The sequence below is a fragment of the Podarcis liolepis genome (assembly GCF_965112155.1).
Source record: "Podarcis liolepis genome assembly, chromosome: 5".
Lineage (NCBI taxonomy): Eukaryota > Metazoa > Chordata > Lepidosauria > Squamata > Lacertidae > Podarcis > Podarcis liolepis.
In genome coordinates this window covers 17061040-17081885 of record NC_139556.1, presented here as the reverse complement: position 1 = coordinate 17081885, position 20846 = coordinate 17061040, and the positions used below count along the sequence as shown (strand labels likewise).

General features: G+C 41.7%; 1 protein-coding gene across 13 annotated transcripts in view; it reads left to right on the top strand.

Moving 5' to 3' along the window:
• PPP3CB (protein phosphatase 3 catalytic subunit beta) overlaps positions 1–20846 on the top strand; it is a 38458-nt gene that overhangs the window by 457 nt on the left and 17155 nt on the right. For 6 of the 13 annotated variants that reach the window (XR_014525915.1, XR_014525916.1, XM_083502675.1 and 3 more), the window contains exons 1-8: positions 1935–2232; positions 7093–7293; positions 11474–11598; positions 14326–14437; positions 16369–16514; positions 16934–17073; positions 17153–17230; positions 17330–17424. Coding sequence is in view for 11 of the 13 variants with exons in the window: in XM_083502675.1 (XP_083358801.1) it covers positions 2163–2232; positions 7093–7293; positions 11474–11598; positions 14326–14437; positions 16369–16514; positions 16934–17073; positions 17153–17230; positions 17330–17424 (967 nt within the window). In the remaining 2 variants the exon portion in view is untranslated. Of the gene's footprint in view, positions 1–1891; positions 2233–2442; positions 2462–4453; positions 4969–7092; positions 7294–10390; positions 10473–11473; positions 11599–14325; positions 14438–16368; positions 16515–16933; positions 17074–17152; positions 17231–17329; positions 17425–20846 lie in introns of those variants that run through there. The other 7 variants (XM_083502677.1, XM_083502678.1, XM_083502676.1 and 4 more) reach the window with 7 other exon arrangements.

Here is a 20846-nt window from a genome sequence, read left to right as displayed (position 1 = left end):
CAGGGATGTTGCTACAGGCACTATTAAGATAGGTGGGCTATAATTTTAAATAAATGGGAGTGGAGAGAGAAGTATGTGTGTAAAGAGAAAGGTGAGTTAAGGGGTGTTTGAAAATATGGCTTGAGTTAAGAATTCAGCATGTCCTGTGTCGGGTGTGGCGATGTGTATAGATGTTAGGAGATGTTATGCTTCCTCACATTTGTGAGTTCAGCAGAGTACATCCTTTTGCAGCTTATAAAGAAGCTTAAATAGGGTAGTTTTAGCCTTTCAGTTTAAGTAATGCAGGATGCTTTAAGGCAGACTGGATTCTCCTGATATCCTCCCCACTTCTCCCCCTTAAAACAATAATCACACAAGCAACATTGTAAAAAGGTAAAAATAACCTTTACTCAGTTTATGTTGCAGAATAACAGATACAGTAGCTTTGTTCAGGTAGGCTTAAAATGACAATTCAATTAGACATGCTTCAGTTTAGCTTCAGATGATGTCTGAACTACGAAGCTCAGCCATGCAGATTGTTCTCAGCTTTCTGGCTTGTGGGCAAAAAGCTTTTTGGCCTGGATTTTCACATTTTGAAATATGGCAACCCTAGGTTCTCTCTAGCAAACTGGTCAAGGAGCTTCGACTTCTAACACTACACAGGTAAAACATTCCCTCAAAGGTCACACCTGCTGCTTAAAAATTCTTTGTCAATAGCAAATAAAAGCTAGGAAGGAGAAATATGTGTAGCATGGAAGTCTAAGCAAGCTAAAAAGAGATCAGTGATGTTTCATAAAAAATCTCATTGTTACAATCCTGAGCTCACATAAAGATATACAAGGTGAATATATTCCCCTAGCTGTAGAAACTGATGCAGAATAATCTTGTCTTAATATGGATGGTCCAAGGTGCCCACCAGTTTATTGTCCAGTTTAATAACCTCTCTCTAGACAGAGAAGGCTTTAATATGGTCCTAGATCAGGGATGAGGAACCTCTGCCCCTCCAGATGTTTATGGACTCCAGTCCCTGCAGCCAACGCAGCTAATCGCTGGTTGGTGATATAGTTTAAAATACTCTGTAGCGCCATAGATTCCCCACCTCTATTTTAGGTCCTCTCTGATAAGCATCCTGTCTCCCATAGCCTTAACCAGGACCACCTTCTAGTTTTTAAAAAAGCCTGGGTTTGCCAGTTATAAGTCCAGCATAAAAGCCTCTAGGCAGAGTAATTTAATATCAATGGTGATTTAATAGGAAGCTACCAAAAGAGCCTTTTCTTTGGACAATCCACGAATCGTCACATGAAATAATTTATGCAGCATGATGACACTGGGGAAGTGAGCTTCCTAAATGTTTCAGACCGCTTGAAGGCTTTTAAAGGGAACTTTATTACAGCTTCTGCCTCTGCAAAAAAATAAAGTTGTAATTGCAGTTTCGTTCACTTTTTCTTTCTTTTCTTATTATTGGTGGCCGTCCAGCGCTGGATTTAGGGAAGCCTCAGCAGTTCCCCTCCACAGGGTACTGAGCTGAGAGGGTGCAAAGCCCATTTAAAAAGCAATTGTGCCTGTGTGGAAAATAAGAGATATGGGAGGGCCCTTGGGACTGTAGCTCTAGCCTTTGTTTTATTGCTTGGCGGAATTTCGACACGCTTCACGCTTTTCTTTTCTTTTTACACTTTTGTGAGCCGCCTTGCCTACAGTCCAATATCAATACCGCTTTTTTTTGGGGGGGGTTAATATGCCACAAACTAATATTGCTACTGAGAGGAATAGACGCTTTAAAAAAAGGGGGGGAAGAAAAGCATTTCGGAAGCAGCCTCATTTATTTGCATGAGGAGCCTTTAATTATGGCGCCTCAGCCGAGCAGTTCTGAAGCGCTCCCTTAAAGCCTCCTCGTGGCGGGGGCGGCGGGGAATTGCGGGCGCGGTGCATGCCGGTCCCGAGGCGGGCTGCACCCGCCGCCTCGTCACTCGCGCGCTCTTTTTCCCTCAGCGGCTAGTCCGCCGCCATGTTGCTTTGGGCCCTGGCTGCTCCCGCCCGCCCCTAGTCTCTCGCCGCCCGCCCCTCGCCCTCGCGCTGGCCGGGCCCCGGCAGGAGGCGGATAAAGAGAACCGGGGCGGGGGGCGGCCGGGGCGGGTAGAGACGCTGAGGGAGCCGCCGCCGTTGCTCCTCTCGCCGCCCGCGCCATGTCCGGCAAGGAGGGGACTCGGGTTGCGCTGGCGACGCCTGACGGTACCTGTGAGCGGGCCGTCAAGGGTGAGTGACAGGCCCGGCCAGGCCCGGCCGCCTCGCTAGGCCCGCCTCCTGGGGCTGGGCTGGGCGATCCCGCGCCTCGCCCGTCAGTTCCCCTCGCTCCGCGTGTGTATGTGGGGAGTTCATACGTGCTGTGGGTGCGGGCCTGAGAGGCGGTTGCAGGCGCCACTCGCGTCCTCTTCGTGCCCGCTTCCTCACCCGAGGGAGGGAAGAGCGCATTGGCTGCTTGTTTGTATGGCGCCTGCCTGCGAGCGTGGTTGTGTGGTGGATGTCCATCGGGGCGGGGGGGTGGATTTTTCTGTGGTGTTGTAGTTGTTTCTTTTATGCAGCGAAGGTGCGGGCTGGGTTTTGTTTGGTAGCCCTTCGAACAACCCTCTGGAGTTGGGCTGAGAGAGTTTGTGGGGTTGCCTCCCCCCACCTGAAATTTCGGAGGGGATTGCTTATTTTAATCCTGGGTTTTCGGGTTTGTCCGTCCCCCCCCCGCAGGAAAAGAAAAAGGGATGAGATGGAAGGGAAATACATTGAGGGTTCCAGCTGGTATAGCACAGCTGTTCTCTGTGGAGGGCAATGTATGTAAAATGTATTATCATTATGTATTTTATTTATACCCTATCTTTTCCCCCTGATGAGCACTCAAGGCAGCTTACAGATAAAAAGATCTGCTAGGAACATGATTAATATTATTATTGAAAAGCTTTTCTTTGTCAAGGGCAGTATAGTAAAATGAAATATTGTTATCTGTATATTTATACGCCAATTCTCCCCCTGATTGGGACTCATGGTAGCTTACAGATAAAAACACAAACTGCTAAAAACATCATCATCATACAGAGTGATTTACAATATAAAAACAAACAAAAAATACATAACATAGTAACAAACAAAAAACAATAACACTGTTCCCTCCCAGACTTTTTAATTAGCCAAAGGCCTGGGAGAAGATCATTTTTTGCCTCCCACAGGGGCCATAACAGGAAAGACCATTTCTTTTGTTGTCACCCTCCCAACCTCATGGAAGGGGGCACACAAAGAAGGAGTTCAGGTGCTGATCACAGGGTCCAGGTTGGTTCATATGGGGAGAGATGGTAGTGTAGAAAAACATCATTAACATACAGTTAAACATTAACAGAATTAAAACTATATATATCTGTTTAAAACATACTGATAATTAGAATAAAAACAGTGCAGCACCAGTCCTTTCATTAAATGCCGTAAGGTCACCAAATGAATAAGTTGGATTATGTAGAAGGAGACACTTAGTATTCATTGCCATATAAATCAGCAACAACCCGTTAAACTTGGCTTGGTAGTTCAGTTGAGTACATGTGTGTTATGTGCACAGTAGAATGTACCACTGAGCATCCTAACCACTGTGTTTTGCACTAGCTGCAGATTCTGAATAAACTGTAAGGACGGCCCTACATATAATGCAGCTTGGTGATTCAGCAATATAAAAATAGCAGAAGTACTGTAAATAATAAAATAAAATAAATAATTCACTCTGGAGGCTACTGTATCTAAACTGTCTCTGTTCAGGAAAGGGTTCACCAGCCGAAAATTGGGTGTTTTTTGGTGGTAGAGAGTCGAGACACATTACATTCATTCTACAGCAGGTGGACTGGTTGACATGTGCTTCCAGATCCAGTTTCCTGTTCTGATGTTTTTAAACTTTTATGTATTGCCTTTATGCCTATGAATCTATCTGTGGCTTAAAACTGGATTTGCAGCCTTGCTCCTTTCATACCATCAGCTCCCATCAACAACTTGGCCGCCAAATTTTGCATGAGCTGCAGATTTTGAACTGCCTTTAAAGGCAGCCAATGCACTGCAGTAGTCCAAACGAGGGTTACCAGTGCACAGGCAACAGAAGTCAGGCTGCCCCTGCCCAGATACGGCTGCAGCTGGGCCACCAATTGAAGGCTCATGCAACATAATGGATCCAGAAGGTACCCCCAAGCTATGCACTCACTCCTTCCAAGAAAGTGTATAGTATTCAGCCTTGATTGTTGTAAATCTTAGATCTATTTCAACATCATCATATTGAAATCAGAAATACTATGTCTGATCTTGCTCTAAATGTAGTTTTGTCATCCTAAAATCAATTGATGAGAAATCTAGCATAACGTAATTTGTTTACAATTCCCGAAACATGAGTTCTTTGAATGGTTTAGGAGTGGCTCTGGGAGAGAGCAGAGCTCTTTGCCTTGAATGGCTGTTTAGCAGGTGGAAATCTAACAATCTGACAGACATTTTATGTGTAATCTCTTATTTGTTTTTTTCTGTGAGTCAGTGGCCCTTAAAAAAAATGCAAAGATTTCCCACCTCTGCCTTATACTTATCATAGCAAAAAGACCCAGACATGGATTAGTCTCCTAAGCTGGTTACCATCTTCCCTACTATGGGGAGAGCTAATTTACCTACAAATTAGTATATGCAAATTTGTATCATTTTTTGGGAGGGGCAATACATATATAGTGTACTGGGCCCAAATAACTCTGTTGGCACACTGATCCCTCTTGTGTGCCAGAAACCTGCCCCCTCAGACAACCTCTCAGACGTGGGCAGGGCAGCAGGACCAGACCTTTGTACGGCTTGTTCACATTGCTGAGGAAACAGCTCTCCTTGTGGAAGGATTCTCTAGCCACCACCTTCAGGAGTGTGCTGTCCAAGGTCCTGATAGCCCCTACCTTACCTGTTGTGACCCTGCCTTGCTTTGCCTGCTGTGACTCAGACTAACTGGTAAGTGCCTCTGCAGCCGTATGCTTCGCCTGAGCTTCAAGCTGGGTCAGGGCAGGACACATGCTTTTCATTAGACAAAGTGGTCCAGGCAGCTGCTACTGATGGGCTACTTTTCCTGGCTGCTTACAGCAACTTTCTGCCTTTACTGAACCCATTCCCAACTTAACATTTTTATTTTTATGTTAACAGTGCCATCCTACAAATTTGTATTCAAAAGTCTTGGTATGTTCAGTGGTGCATCTTCCAGTGTCATAGGAGGTATATAATAAAGCAAAACGACCCCTCACAGCATCTAAACCTATTATAAAGTAATCCTTGTAAATGCAAACAAATTCATTATTGCTTTGTTACAGTAAAGCTAAACTTGATTGAGTGGGAGCTTCTTTTCTATTATTTTGGTATTTGCATTTGATGAAGTAACGTGTAGTTCACAAAAGGTTATGTCTTTAAGATGCCACAAGACTTTGTTGTGCTGCAAAAACCTAGCATAGATATCCCTCTGGAAATAACAGATAATGAATCATATAATGTGTAAATGATCATTGAATAAAATCTGTGTGGTCTTCTGTAAGCTGAGTCAATATTTTGAACCAGATGCCATTTTTAAAATAAAATAATTAAATTTGAGTTCAAACCTGTAATGAAGGAATCTCAGCTAGATAATACATTACAGATAGCCATCCACCCTCTGCTTTAAAGCCTACACAGAATCATAGAATTATAAAGTTGAATAGATATTGGCATTGATTCTTTTTCCATAACACCCAGCAGGATTTAATTGGGAACAAAGGGGACTGAATAAATTCCCGGTAACAGGGCAATCTGAGCCTTCAGTCTGCTTTACTGGATGGGGTTTGGTGTCCCTCTGCTGAGCCCTGCTTGGATCTACCAACAAAGAGCAAATACCCAAATGGGGAAAAGTTGCTACCAGCACCACTGGCATTAATTCCCACCCCATGTCTTCCCTTTTCACCTAGGGAGATTAAGCCCTTCCTCACTTAGTGTTGAGTGCGGCAGCCAGCACACCTGCCATTTACCACTTGACAGGGACTATCCCAGTCAGTTGGACAAATATAAGTTAAAACAGTCTCCTTTAAGGAACAAAACAAGTCCAAAAGGGGGTGGCTGCCCTTGTGGCATTCTCCTTTGGTGTCATCCCTTTGGAATTAGCCCACTGGCACTGGCCTGTCACATTGCAGCATGTTGCTTTTAAGCCCTATGGGCAGGAAATTATGCCAGAGTTAATTTTTACTGTCATATCTCCATTTGGTAATGCCATAACCATGGAGCTTCACAGATGGATGAGGACTTTTAGGAGTTGAGGAGAGGTGATGATAATACGCGCCCCCTGCCCCTTTCCTCCGCACTGTCCAGCACAAACACAGAAAAAAAGCAGAGTTTGTGACTTTCTACACCAAACCATAGCTTGCTCTAACCACATCTTAGAACCCAAACAGTGTCCTGAGCTTCCCAAAGTAGCTGGTTTATAATTGCTTTTCTGTTTCCAGTTTCATTGTCAGATTTTTTTGTTTACTCCAGTCCTTATGGTGAATCAGCCTGTGGAGGTAGATTATAATTATGGCTTTGTTTAACTGAATTCAGACAGCTCCTCAAACTGCTTAATGAACTTTAGTTTGGCATTATATATGAACTGAACCATACTCTTGTGCTCTAGACCAAAAAGGGAACTGGGAAAGGAATGTACAAGTAGGCCCCAGCTTGGTTTTCTAATTTGCTGCAGTCACAAGACGTAGGGAATATGTTTATTTCAAACCTCAATGGTATCCTAAAGCACACCCTTTTATTTCTGTAATAATAGTGCCTGCCACTTTTCCTGTGTGGAATACTAAATCAGTGCACATGCATTTCTGAAACTGAATGGCCTTGCCCTCACTGCCAAGGAAACTATATTTTTGTGTGCTTTGTGCACACCCTATAATGTATTCCATCCCCACACATTCAGCCCCCTCATTTTCCTAGTATACATACATAAATAACCAAGCCAACTGTTTCTTCCTTCCTTTTTTAAAAAAGTCACTTTTTTGTCTGTCTTAGATCAAAATGGTGCTTACAGCTTTTTCAAGTCATTGATTGTAAGTAATATTTGCGGTATTTCATTTTCAGCTGTCCCTTTTCCGCCAACACACCGATTAACATCAGAAGAAGTGTTTGATGCAGCTGGAAAACCTCGGGTTGATATTTTGAAAAACCACCTAATAAAAGAAGGTCGGGTAGATGAAGAAATTGCACTAAGAATCATCAATGATGGTGCTGCAATTTTAAGAAGAGAGAAAACCATGATAGAAGTTGAAGCTCCTATTACAGGTGCAAGCTCTGGCTAACTGTTGCCACTTTTAATGTCATAAATGCATGGAATGAGGTTTCAGTACCTTTGGAAGTAAAATAATTTAGGTAGAAAGATTGAAGGTGTAGAATTTTTGCATGAATGGTAAAGAAAAGAAAGGGATTATATGAGCTTTGAAATATACTGGGGTAGTGATGTCATTGATAAGCCTTGAGACCTGTCCTCCCACTTTTTCTTCCTCACGTGGTACAATTGCAAGGAGGTGGTTTTATGCTTTCAGTTGACTACAGTTTAACATTACAACAGAACATAAATCATCTAGTACTAGCTATGATTTGCGGTCAGGTGGGGGGAATATTCATAATCTCTGGTTGGAAGTTGACTTGTTTCAAACAAATCATAGTTAATATTAACCACAGTTTGTTGGGTTCAGATGCAATGAAAAGCTGCAGTTAAAATGGCATTGTATCTAATCTCCTTGCTTGGTGTGCCAAAGGAGAGAGCAGAGGGTGAGTGTGCAAGTCTCAGACTTGTCTCATATCATTCTTGTCATTATACAAATCATGATTTATTGTGATGTTTGAATCAGCTCACTGTACCATGGATGAAGCTTTGCTTTTCAGCTTGCTAAAAAAAATACAATTTAATGGTCCAGTGGAAACTAGAACAAGTCTTTCTGAAATTTTATATTTGCTTAATAATTTTAGTAGTGATATAATTTACACTTCTGAAATTGAATACATTTAAATTTTATCTAAGGCTTGATTTGGTTGTTTATAAGTTTGGCTATGTGTCAAGTTTTGCTTTTTATAGCTTATATTTTTGGGGAGGCAGGATTAAATACTTTAAATTATGACATAAAGGTTATATTTCCTAATTTTAGAGTTTTAGTATTTCCTAAAACACATTGGACTTCATAGAATAAATAACATATTTATTCACCCTTATATTGTCATGCGTTTAGACTTCTGCATCATTTGCTTTTGCTACACATAAAATACCCATCACTTTATGTGCAAAGATGATGGTGCCTTGTGACTAGGAATGCACAAGTATTGCTGCTTCTTATCTGAAAGAGACCAAGCCTTTCTGAACCTTCAAAATGAATGCTTCCCTTCCTTTGTGAATGTTCACTAAGTCTTGAAATTTTGTTTAGTGTTTCATTAGTGAGTGACTACAAAGCATCTTCTGCTGCTGTCTTTCCCATTTCTGCTGTAAGGTTCAGTAACTTACCTTGGAGCAGGACGGGGAAAAGTGGCAGAGATGTCTTGTAATCCCCAAAGGTAAAGGGACCCCTGACCATTAGGTCCAGTTGTGGCCGACTCTGGGCTTGCAGCGCTCATCTCGCTTTATTGGCCGAGGGAGACTGCGTACAGCTTCCGGGTCATGTGGCCAGCATGACTAAGTCGCTTCTGGTGAACCAGAGCAGCGCACGGAAACGCCGTTTACCTTCCTGCCGGAGCGGTACCTATTTATCTACTTGCACTTTGACGTGCTTTCGAACTGCTAGGTTGGCAGGAGCAGGGACCGAGCAACGGGAGCTCACCCTGTCGCGGGGATTCGGACCACCAACCTTCTGATTGGCAAGTCCTAAGCTCTGTGGTTTAACCCACAATGCCACCTGCATGCCTTGTACTCCCCTAGCCCCAGAGAAATGACTTTTCATGATGAGGATTGAGATTACTAGTGGGAAACTGATGGATGTGCATCATTTCTGCCTGGGAAGAAGGCCCTTGGACACTGCTGGGACATGGACACTGCCTACCACCTCTCCAACCTTCCTTTGTGTTCTGAACTGGACAGAGTGATCTTGGGGCAGGGAAGGGGAGACGGTACTCGCAGGATAAATGTGATCATGCACCCTGCATGCAGCAAACCCTTCTCCCAGGCAGAAATGATGTGCATAGCATCACTTTCCTTATGGGGATTTTGGAACTGATAGTTAAGAGTTTGTGCCAGGAAAAGCTACTCTACTAGGACTTTCATCATCCCCCCCCAATCCTTCCCCCCAAGATTAGTTACTGGTCTTTGGGGCAAGGAAAGGGGGAACACTTGCTGGTGCTCACTGACTCAAAGCAAGGACAGATTGCGCTTTTAGCAGGCTGTGAACACGGCTGTGCACACAAGCATTCAGGCTGGGATGCTGCTCACTGTTGCAAGTGCTCCTAGCATCTTGAAGATTCAATGGGCATGATTTTTCATAGACCAGATGTTAATTAATTAATTAATTAGATGGTAGATTAATTTGGAAAGCTGGTAGATACATAGACAGTGGAGGTTGAATCCTAAATAATAGAGTTCATTAGCAAATTTGACAGTGTTTATTTCCTTTTAAATTAAGACTATGTTTGCATATTTCAGAATATAGCTTTATTCTTGAACACCTAGAACTGGTAGGTATTAGTAATCTACTGATTACTGCAAGATGATAATAATAATAAAAATTTAAATTGAAGAATTGGCAGGAGTAAAATAAATCATGTCAAATGACTACAGAAAGTTGATATGATTAATGCTTAGCAGGAAATAAAGGCTACCTTTTAATATTTTAGAACTGGACAAAACACTGGAAAATCTTGCATAAGAAATTTTGGTTCTGAAATGAGATAGGTTATTGTGCTTTATTTTTAATATAAGAATTATTTTAAAGTTGTAGACATGGATATTTGAATAGTATGACATCAAAAGTGTGAAGGTTAATTTCTTCCGCAGTTCTCTTCTGCATTTTTAAAATATTGTATTATATATTTATTACTGTTCAATTCAAGTTAAATACTATCGGCTTAACTGATGTTCTGACTGACCTTATTCATGATTCATTTCTTGGAAATTAACTTTGCCCCCTGATGCATGTGCTACTCAGTTGACAACAGGTAGGTCTTTCCTCAGTTAGCAGCCTAATGTTCAACTTCCCAGACAGATATTAAGAGTTCCTTTCTTTTATAAAGCGGATGGTTCTTTGCTTGCTACACAGATGCTAGACTTTTTAAGAGCGGTTTTAAATCAGTTTTTACTTTGAAGTTTTTCTGTCCCTTTATCTTTATGAAGAAATTTCCCTATCCCTCAGGAGATTGTGCTCTTTTTACTTTCAGGCTGGGACCTTTTCAGTTAAAGAGAATCCGCTTTCTGAATGCATTGCAGCTGGAATATCATACTTTTGACTGGTTTCCATATATAGTGTGTCTGCCTCCATTTGTGTGTATGTGTTTCTCTCATCATCCCCCCAAAAAGTATCTATCTATATGGGATCGTAGCCCCAGAGAACTCTGCAGCAGCATTAGGAAAAAACTGGGAGCCAAATACACAATGCTTTCTATTAAGTCAAGTATGTTTTCCTATCTACCACCATTGATGGTGGAGCTGCATAGTGAACACCACAGGGAACATTAAGTCATACTTGATTGTGGAATGGGATGAATTCTCTGGTCACTCAGAAAACAAGTCCGTATGGGAAACACTATTTCACGCTACCTTGTTAAACAGAGTAAATGCATGAAATGTCATGTGCCAGAGTTGGTTTCCACCAGGACTATATGCCATTGGTGTGTGAACACTTCCACCCAGTACCACGTGGTCATGGGAGAGGTGGAAATTACATGCAGGAATAGTTAACAGGAAGAAGAGGGGATGTAAGGACAAAGACTGAAAGGAAAATTAGGAAAAAGAAGAAAGGTCAACAAGAGGAAGAGATTGGAGCATAAGTTATGGTAAAAAATGAATGGATCAATAGCAAGTGATAAATTAATGAGGAAAAAGAGGACAAGTTTGCTTGAATACAATTTAAGATTCTAGTTCTGCCATAATCTAGATTTGAGAAAGTTCAAATAACTTTAGTCTTCCTTTAGGGATGTTGGCAATAAAAATGTTTGATATCTCCTAGGGTATGCATACAACCTACTGAATAGCCCTGAACAGTTTATATGTTCCTAACACTTGAACATTCTTGGTGGCACCTGACACTGCAAATATTTTTTCCAGTCCTATTAATCTGAGTGTGAACAATAGCTGAAAAACAGATGGTGCAAGATTGGTGCTGGGGTGGGAAGTCATTGCTACTTAAAATTAATTCTAATTGCTACTTAAAATTAAGATGCAATGACTAGATTCTTGACCTGAAATTCTGATTGAATCTAGTTTGGGTGGTTTTCCCACCAGTAGAACTTCATCATGGTTTTTTAATCAGCAGCATTTTTATTGCAGTGTGTGGTGACATTCATGGCCAATTCTTTGACCTAATGAAGCTATTTGAAGTGGGAGGATCACCTGCTAACACAAGATACCTGTTCCTTGGTGACTATGTAGACAGAGGATATTTTAGCATAGAGGTAATTGAATGTGTGTGTCCTGATGTTAATATCAACAATGGTTTTCCCATTTATTTGCTATAGTAACTGTTTCACCATGGTAAGATGTATGTTTATTCTCTCTGAAGGAGGTGATGATAAAACTGCTATTAAAGAAGCTGAGTCTAGATTCCTCAGCTTTGGAAAATTACTGTCCCATTTCAGGCTTACTGTTGCTCAGCAAGGTCCTAGAGTGAGTGAAGTCTTGCCAGCATCAGGCAGTTTGGAGGATACTAGTTATTTAGAACTGCTCCATTTTTTTTCCCTTTGCCTGGATTCAGGATGGAAACTGCCTTGTTTGCCCTGGTGGGTGACTTATCCTGAGAACATTGAAAATATGACCCCACTGGTTCTTCTGGGCCTCATGGGGGCTTCCAATAACATCAACCATTATATTATGTACCTACACCCTTTATTAGCCTTACTTGGTTTGTAATTTTTTTCCACAATCACAATCTTTCACATATTACTACACCATAGGCAGTGTTTTGGTCCGCTAGAGGTTTCCATGTGCTAAAGGACTTCTGTTCCTCCTCTTGACCACTGACCTTTGGAGTTCCGCAGGGCTCTGTTTTGCTCCCATGCTTTTCATCATCTACATGGAATTGTTGGGAGAACTAGTGTAGAGATTTGGGCCGCAGTGTCATCAGTATGCAGATGAGACACAGCTCTTCTTGTTCTGTAATCTAATCTCAAGGAGGAGGTGGAAATTCTGAACAGGTGTCTAGAGGCAGTTCTGGGATGGATGAGGGCAAACCAGATTAAGCTTAATCCTGACAAGATGGAAATTTGGCAGGTTGGGAAACTGCTGATCTGGATGGATGCATGCAGTCTGTTTTAGAGAGGATTGCACCCCCCCTGGCAAATGAGGTAGGCACTCTGGGTTTGCTTCTGGGCTTGGCCCTCTTGATGAAGGCACTAGTGGCCAGAACTGCTTTTCATCAGCATTGGCTAATTTTCCAGCTATCACCCTATCTGGAGAAAGTAGCTTGCCTTAGTGGCATGTGCACTGCTTATGTCCAGGCTGGATTACTGATGTGTTCTATGTGAGGCTACCTTTAAAGATGGTTTGGAAACCATAGCTGGTGCAGAATGCAGCAGCAAGAATGCTTATATGGGCCCAAGCAGCTGGAACACATTGCACCAATTCTGTACCAGTGGTTGCCTGTTGGTTTCATGGCCCAACTTAAATTTGAAGCCGCTAGGTTCCAGATTTGATTTGAAACCTATAATAGCCTCAGAACGTTTATGTACAGCAGCCTGTTCTCTGACTTGTCAATAAGAGATGTTGGGTTGATGGGTCCCTAGTACAGGGACTTTCTGGGAGTGGCACTGTCCCTCTGGAATTTCCTATCCCCACCCAAGAAATAATTGTGGCACACATCACTGTCAGTTTTTAAGAGAAATGTTAAAACATGTTTATTTCAATCCACTTTTTATTAATTTTTTTAATTGTGATAAAAATTTGCTCAGATTTCCTTTTAGAACGACCACCCTTGCCACCTGATAGGCCTGAAAAATAAGTTGTACCCCTCTTAGCTGTACGTTGCCTGCTCCTACATTACATCAGTAAATAATTAGGAAACTGACTGATATGAAGCAAGCATTCGAGAATTCTGTGAAACTAGATTCAAAGATTCACTAGATTAATTGTGAACAGCTTTTTATCTTTTTTTTTTTTTAAGGAACTTTCTTTTCTGTGTGCTTAATATGCCATACCATACAGAATAGTGTGCTCTAGTGGAGCAGAGCCGTCTAGGTTGACAACTGTGTGTGCAAGGGCATCTTAAGACATTTGGATGCATTTTTTGGAAACACTGGGCCTTTCAAAACTGATGTGGCTGGTTTTATAATACTAATGCAAGGACATTCCACTGTGCTGCTGTACACCGGGCATTTTGCACAGAATTTGATACTATGTTCTTGCACCAACAGGAAATATTCATTAGAATGCCTCTGAAGTGTCAGGCAGTTATTGCCAAGTAGTAATGGATTTTAGGTTACCACCATGTTTGAACTCAGCTTCAGCCACAGAGTAGAATTACATACAAGTGTGGATGGAAGGATCCATTGGGCAGTATGCTTAACCCTTCTGCTTGTCAATTCTCATCTCATCACGTCCCCAGTAGGAATGTTTCTTGATGGGGAGGAGGTAAAGGGGTATCAGGGGAAAGATGGGCTCAGTATGCTATTCCCATCTGCCAATTATTGCCTTCCAGTTCCCTTGCCTCTCAGCAGTAACAGAATGCAAGTTGGGAATTCTGTCTTATTCTGTGTCATTCCTTTCCAAATTGCCATGGTAATTTTCTAATACACTGTTCTGAGTTCCCTGAAGGAAGGGTGATATACAAATGTGATACAGTGGTACCTCGCAAGACGAAAAACGCGCAAGACGAAAGAGTTTTCCATTTTTTGAGTCCTTCCGCAAGACGAATTTCCCTATGGGCTTGCTTCGCAAGATGAAGCGTCTTGCGCGTTCTTGCGAGTTTGTTTCCTTTTTCTTAAAGCCGCTAAGCCGCTAATAGCCGTGCTTCGCAAGACGAAAAAACCGCAAGACGAAGAGACTCGTGGAACGGATTAATTTCGTCTTGTGAGGCACCACTGTAAATGAAGTTTAAGTGAGCATTATTCTATATGTCAAGTGGATATTGTGCTGTAATACTTGAAATGGGGCTATCACATATGACTAGTACTCTTGTTTTTCAACAGTGTGTGCTATATTTGTGGGTTCTGAAGATTCTGTATCCAAGCACATTATTTCTTTTGAGAGGCAACCATGAATGCAGGCACCTCACAGAATATTTTACTTTTAAGCAGGAATGTAAGTATTAATAACAGTGGTAATTGTTGGTTTCCTGATTACTTAGTTATCAGTCCCCCCTTTTTTTTACACATTTTTGTCTTGCTTCGTATGTATTTGAGCGTTTTCCGGGATCTGCTGCAACATTGTAGTCTTGAGATATCTATAACAGTACTGTGTATGTGTTTCTTTTGTGCACTTTCCCATGAAAATGTTAGAATAGGACATATCAGTATGGTTATTTCTCTAATAAATCTTTGTCCTTTCAGCCCAAGCGGCTGTCAGGATAGGATGGCAGCCTACCTTGCTATTAGACTCACATGGATTTCATTAAGTGACTTACCCCTATATAAAATTGAAATTGATGGCTATCCTACAGCTCTTACCACTGTGCCAAACAGCAACAAACCCTTTGAGCTTAAGATAACAACCAGCCAATCAATTTTAAAAAATGAAGACAACATGTAAATACATTTACCAAGAAATGAAGCTAGATCCATATATCACAGGTCAGTTAGCTAACTTTATAGAAAAGTTGCTTTACTATAAGAGGAAGGCTGCAGAGCCTACATACAGATTGGGGCTTCCAGCAGATCAGGTACGTGTGGACCATATATCCACTTTTTAACTGAGCCAGGACAACTTCCTGCCTGCAGTTCTTGGAGGATGCACCTGACCATGATCAGAGTATTCCAGCATTGGAATTTAAGATGACAGTCGGATTGGAATTTTGTATGGACAACCAGGCTACTAATTATTTTTAATGGAAAGGTGATTTTAATGTACTTATTGAAAAGCTGTTATTACATGAGCAGTATCCTTCTTTCCCCTTCTAGTATATCATATTGTTAATAATAATAATAATAATAATTTATTATTTATACCCGGCCCATCTGGCTGGGCCTCCCCAGCCACTCTGGGCGGCTTCCATAGAAACCAAAAATACAATAAAATATCACACGTTAAAAACTTCCCTGAACAGGGCTGCCTTAAGATGTCTTCTGAATGTGAGGTATTTGTTTATCGCTTTGACATCTGCTGGAAGGGCGTTCCACAGGGCGGGCGCCACTACCGAGAAGGCCCTCTGCCTGGTTCCCTGTAGCTTTGCTTCTCGCAATGAGGGAACCGCCAGAAGGCCCTCGGCGCTGGACCTCAGCGTCCGGGCAGAATGATGGGGGTGGAGACACTCCTTCAGGTATACTGGACCGAGGCCGTTTAGGGCTTTAAAGGTCAGCACCAACACTTTGAATTGTGCTCGGAAACGTACTGGGAGCCAATGTAGGTCTTTCAAGACTGGTGTTATATGGTCTCGGCGGCCGCCCCCAGTCACCAGTCTAGCTGCCGCATTCTGGATTAGTTGTAGTTTCCTAGTCACCTTCAAAGGTAGCCCCACGTAGAGTGCATTGCAGTAGTCCAAGCGGGAGATAACCAGAGCATGCACCACTCTGGCGAGACAGTCCGCAGGCAGATAGGGTCTCAGCCTACGTACCAGATGGAGCTGGTAAACAGCTGCCCTGGACACAGATTTGACCTGTGCTTCCATGGACAGCTGTGAGTCCAAAATGACTCCCAGGCTGCGCACCTGGTCCTTTAGGGGCACAGTTACCCCATTCAGGACCAGGGAATCCCCCACACCTGCCCGCCTCCTGTCCCCCAAAAACAGTACTTCTGTCTTGTCAGGATTCAACCTCAATCTGTTAGCCGCCATCCATCCTCCAACCGCCATCCATCCTAAAACACATGGCAGCTTATATTCATCTAATTAAATGTGCTTTGCCAGAGAGGTCTCCCTTTTATTTTATTTTTTGTTTAAATTATGATACCCATTCATCAATTTTTCAAGGAACAATCTTGATAACTTAGTTTTAAATGCTCCTAAGATGTAAGCCTGCCATCATAAACAAATGTATGTCATAGACTATGTCTCTCTCTCCCCACCCCCACCTTTATAGGTAAAATAAAATATTCTGAAAGAGTCTATGATGCTTGTATGGAAGCTTTTGATTGCCTTCCTCTTGCTGCACTTCTAAACCAGCAGTTTCTTTGTGTCCATGGTGGACTCTCTCCAGAAATAAATACAATAGATGACATTAGGAGGGTGAGTGTTACTGTGCTAAAGGCATGGGGATATTGGGGTCTTTTGTAATGGTCTTGACGTGCCACTCTTAAATGTTAAGCTAATTCTTTTCTTGTCCTTTGTTAGACATCAAATGAAAATTAACTGCAACCCTATACGTGCCTGCTAAGAAATAAGCCGCATTGAGGCTTAGTCCCCACTGTGACTTAGTTCCTGGTAAGTGTGTATAGGATTGCAGCCTAATTCTCTGATTTATGGAGTTTTTCAGTCTGAGAAGGTAAGTGATAGATGAAAAAAACATAAAGTAATGAATATCCTTTTATTTCTTTGGTATGATTAGATGTTTGTGATCTATATAGCTTAACAAGAAGAGTGAGAATAATAAAAGAAAATGGACATACTGAAAATGAAGATCACTGTGGTATTTTTCATTGAAACAGCTAGATAGATTCAAAGAGCCCCCAGCATTTGGACCAATGTGCGACTTGTTGTGGTCAGATCCCTCTGAAGACTTTGGAAATGAAAAATCACAGGAGCATTTCAGTCACAATACAGTCAGAGGATGTTCCTATTTTTATAGGTAAAAAATAAAACTGATCAAGTTGATAAATGATTGCATGAAAGCATTACTTTATACTCATAGTTGTTTCATTTCACAGCTATCCTGCAGTTTGCGAATTTTTGCAGAGTAATAATTTGTTGTCTATTATCAGAGCTCATGAAGCACAAGATGCAGGGTAAGTATCTTGCCCTCCCATGATACAAATATTCAGTACTCAAATATTCAGCTTCACCACTTCCTTTGTGACACAAAGTCAACTGTTCTTATTTTACAGTTATAGAATGTACAGGAAAAGTCAAACGACAGGGTTCCCATCATTAATAACAATTTTTTCTGCACCTAATTACTTGGATGTCTACAATAATAAAGGTAAGAGCATATTGCTAAGAAAGGTAAATATGTATGAAACATAATCTGTCTTCGTTTAAAAACATTTCTAAACTGCTTAATATTTTTAAAAAAAATCTCTCGTGGTGTATGCTATTTACAAAAAAGATTAGACAGTAAAACCAAATACAAGATAAAAGAAATACAGTGGTAGCTTGGTTTAAGAACAGCTTAGTTTATGAACAGCTTGGATTAAGAATGCTGCAAACCCGGAAGTAAGTGCTTTGGTTTGTAAACTTTGCCTTGGAATAAGAACATGTTTTGCTTCCTGTCGAGTGTGTTCCATTTGTAAATTGAGTCCCCCATTGCTATGGGAAAGCACGCCTTGGTTTAAGAGTGCTTTGGTTTAAGAACAGACTTCTGTAACAGATTAAGTTAATAAATGAAGGTACCACTGTAAAACAATATAAAAACATAAAAGCAAGTGATACAGAAATTCAGGGGATTAATGCACATTAATCATGGTCCAGTCTTACAGGTCAGGAAAGCCTAGGCAAAAAGATGTCCTTACAAGACATCTGAAGCAACTGGTGGTTGCTGCTTCGTCTATAGCAGAGTGAAGGGTATTCCACAAAAAAGGGGGGGCAACAGCAGAAAACGTCCATGTCCACTCATCCCCCTATGATATTATGCTGGTTATGGTTTCACGAGTAGAATGTTTGAGTAGTTGAAGGGATGAATGAATTGTACAACATGTATGCAATTGAACACAAACGTTCACAGTAACTTGTATAAAAGAATCCAGGAAGTTCTTTAAAATGCTACGGTCTGGTTCTGCTTCATAGATTCTATGCCCAGGCATAGGCAAACTTGGCCCTCCAGACGTTTTGGGACTAGAACTCCCATCATCCCTAGCTAAAAGGACCAGAGATGATGGGAGCTGTAGTCCCAAAACATCTGGAGGGCCGAGTTTGCCTATGACTGTTCTATGCAGTGCCCCACACGGTCTGCAGAGGCACACTCGCATTTGCAGAACCATCTGGAAACCTCTGGAAGATTAGAAGAACTGAAGTGCAGATACAGTTATATTTCATTACATTTCCACTCAGGGTAATTTCTCTCACACACATGGCCACAGCAGAAATGGTCCTCTCTTTATAGAGCTGCTTAAACGTTTGCCATAAGTTTGTTCGATAGCTCTCCAATATTCAGTTGTTTCTCTTTAATCAAAAATTTGCACCATGGAGAGAGAGAGCTTTATTTTTTAAATGCCATAAGTGCAGCGTCTGCATTCCAAAATCAGGCGTTCATGGCTTCCTTACATGGTTGAGTGAGAGCCTGGTCATGGAAATCTGCAAGTACTTTCAGAAACCCAGTGAAAGAATTTGCAAATTAAAGGCTCAGTACCTCCCAAGTCACTATGTGAAAGAAGCCCTTCAAGACATACTTCATCATACCAGTTCTCCTGTATTCCTAGGTGGAACTTCTCTGTAGGCTTCTGCCTCCCACACTTCATTATGTTCTGGCCCCTTTCCTGCTGTTTCTTCAATATCTGACCTGAGTCAGCTATATCTGGCTCCTTGTCACCTGCTGATCCAGAGTGCAACCCTTAATGCCAGTAAAGCCTTCTGGTTCCAAATCTTCACCTAAGAATTAGAACTTTGGATATTGAACTACCAATGCATTGTTTTCAGTGCTTAGATTCTGAAGTGGGGGGTTATTGGGTTGTTGTTTTGATTTTGATTATGTATTTTGTGGTTCTATATTCTGATTTTGTGCTGTGAACCACCCTGAGACCTCCAGTTATAGGGCAGTATATAAATTCAATAAATAAATTAACAAAATTATAAATCCTCAGCTCCTGAGCATTTCAAAATTGATTGCAATATTTAATCCTTCAGTGGTTATTAAGGTTAGTTCTACCTTCTAGTCAGGACTCAGGGGGTGGCAATCAAACTCATAGCCCTCATGTAATGAGTGTGGCACAGATCTGATACCTACACTCTCCAACTCAGTTCCAACAGATGAGAACGAGTGGGGAGAATGAGGACATTATGCTCACATTGCAGGTTGGACAAAGCCAGAGATGTTTCCTTGTGTTACAGCGTAGGACACACAGAGACAGACAGACAGAGTGATGGAGGGCAGCGGGTTGACAATAACTTGTAATGTAATTCACTATTGTCCCTATATTGCAGGTTATGGTGGGGGTTACCACAAATTGTGTTGTGTTCTCCAGATTTCAGATGAGGGCGCAAGCTGCTTAATAGTAGCTTACAACAAGTCTCTTTAATGGAAATTGTGTATCACAGATACAAGCCCCCATTGCAGTACTACAGAGTGTACATGTGTTATCAAGATGCAGGTAGTTACACAGGATATGCATTTCAAGTCTAAATCACCCGAAGCGCATCCACATTGAAAACAAGACAGCACAGGAAGAAATAACTCCTACAAAAAATACCTCAGGTAAATCTCTAACCATCTCCTTTGCACCACCAGCAGCGCACTGGAAGCCAGCCCTCAGTTAAAAGTAGACTCATTGTGCTTCACTTACATGCAGACACTTGCTTTTACCCCATCCTACAATGTAGAATAGAGATCCCGAATAGGAAAGCAGAGTGTGACTAGCCCTCTGGAAACAACCGGCTTCACCAGCCTCACCCAATGCATAGAATTCTATAATATGTGGGATGAGGGGCCAGTGTTCCTAATCTTCTACACCTTTCTAAAAGGTCACTACTGTATATGTGTGACTTCACAGAAAACTGACTTATAAGAACAGGTTACAGGTAAGCAACTCTGTATTCACTCTATTGCCTTCGGAAAGTGGGACTAACACTGTCTGAAGTGAGATCAAGCTTGCACTGGAGGCAGCAATTCTGTGAGCCAGTGCCTCTATGAGTGGAGCTCAGTTGTGGCCCAGCATTGACCCTGTGCATTCCTGAGGTGATGGTGAGATGTGAGAAACATTTTTTAAAAGGAGGAAAGGGAAACTAAGGAAATAAATAACAACCTCTCCCCCCCCCAAAAAAAATGATGGAGCGAAAAGAAGGTTCCCCCAGAATGGATCCAAAGAAACATTAGTGGGAAGAAATAGGAATAATATGAGGGTTTCAAAAGCAAGGAAATAGCTAATATGAAAACAGTGCTGTATATTTTTGAAATAATTCTCAAAAGGACTCAAAACTGATGGAGATGCTGTATTTCATATAGATGGAAATGGAGAGCAAGTGTCTGGGGCACTGAAGAAACAATAATAGGGCCTGGCTTTAGAGAATGCTCACGTGAGAGTTTTGCTGTGACAATGGAAATACAAGGATGGAGCCTCAGTGTTGAGAGAGAGAAAAGGCAGCAGGTTTAATTCTTCTTTGAGCAAATGTCACACAGCATCATGTATGTGTGTGGCTGTCTGGGAAACACTTTCCAGGCAGTGTCAGGAGTTTACAGGAGAGACATCCCCA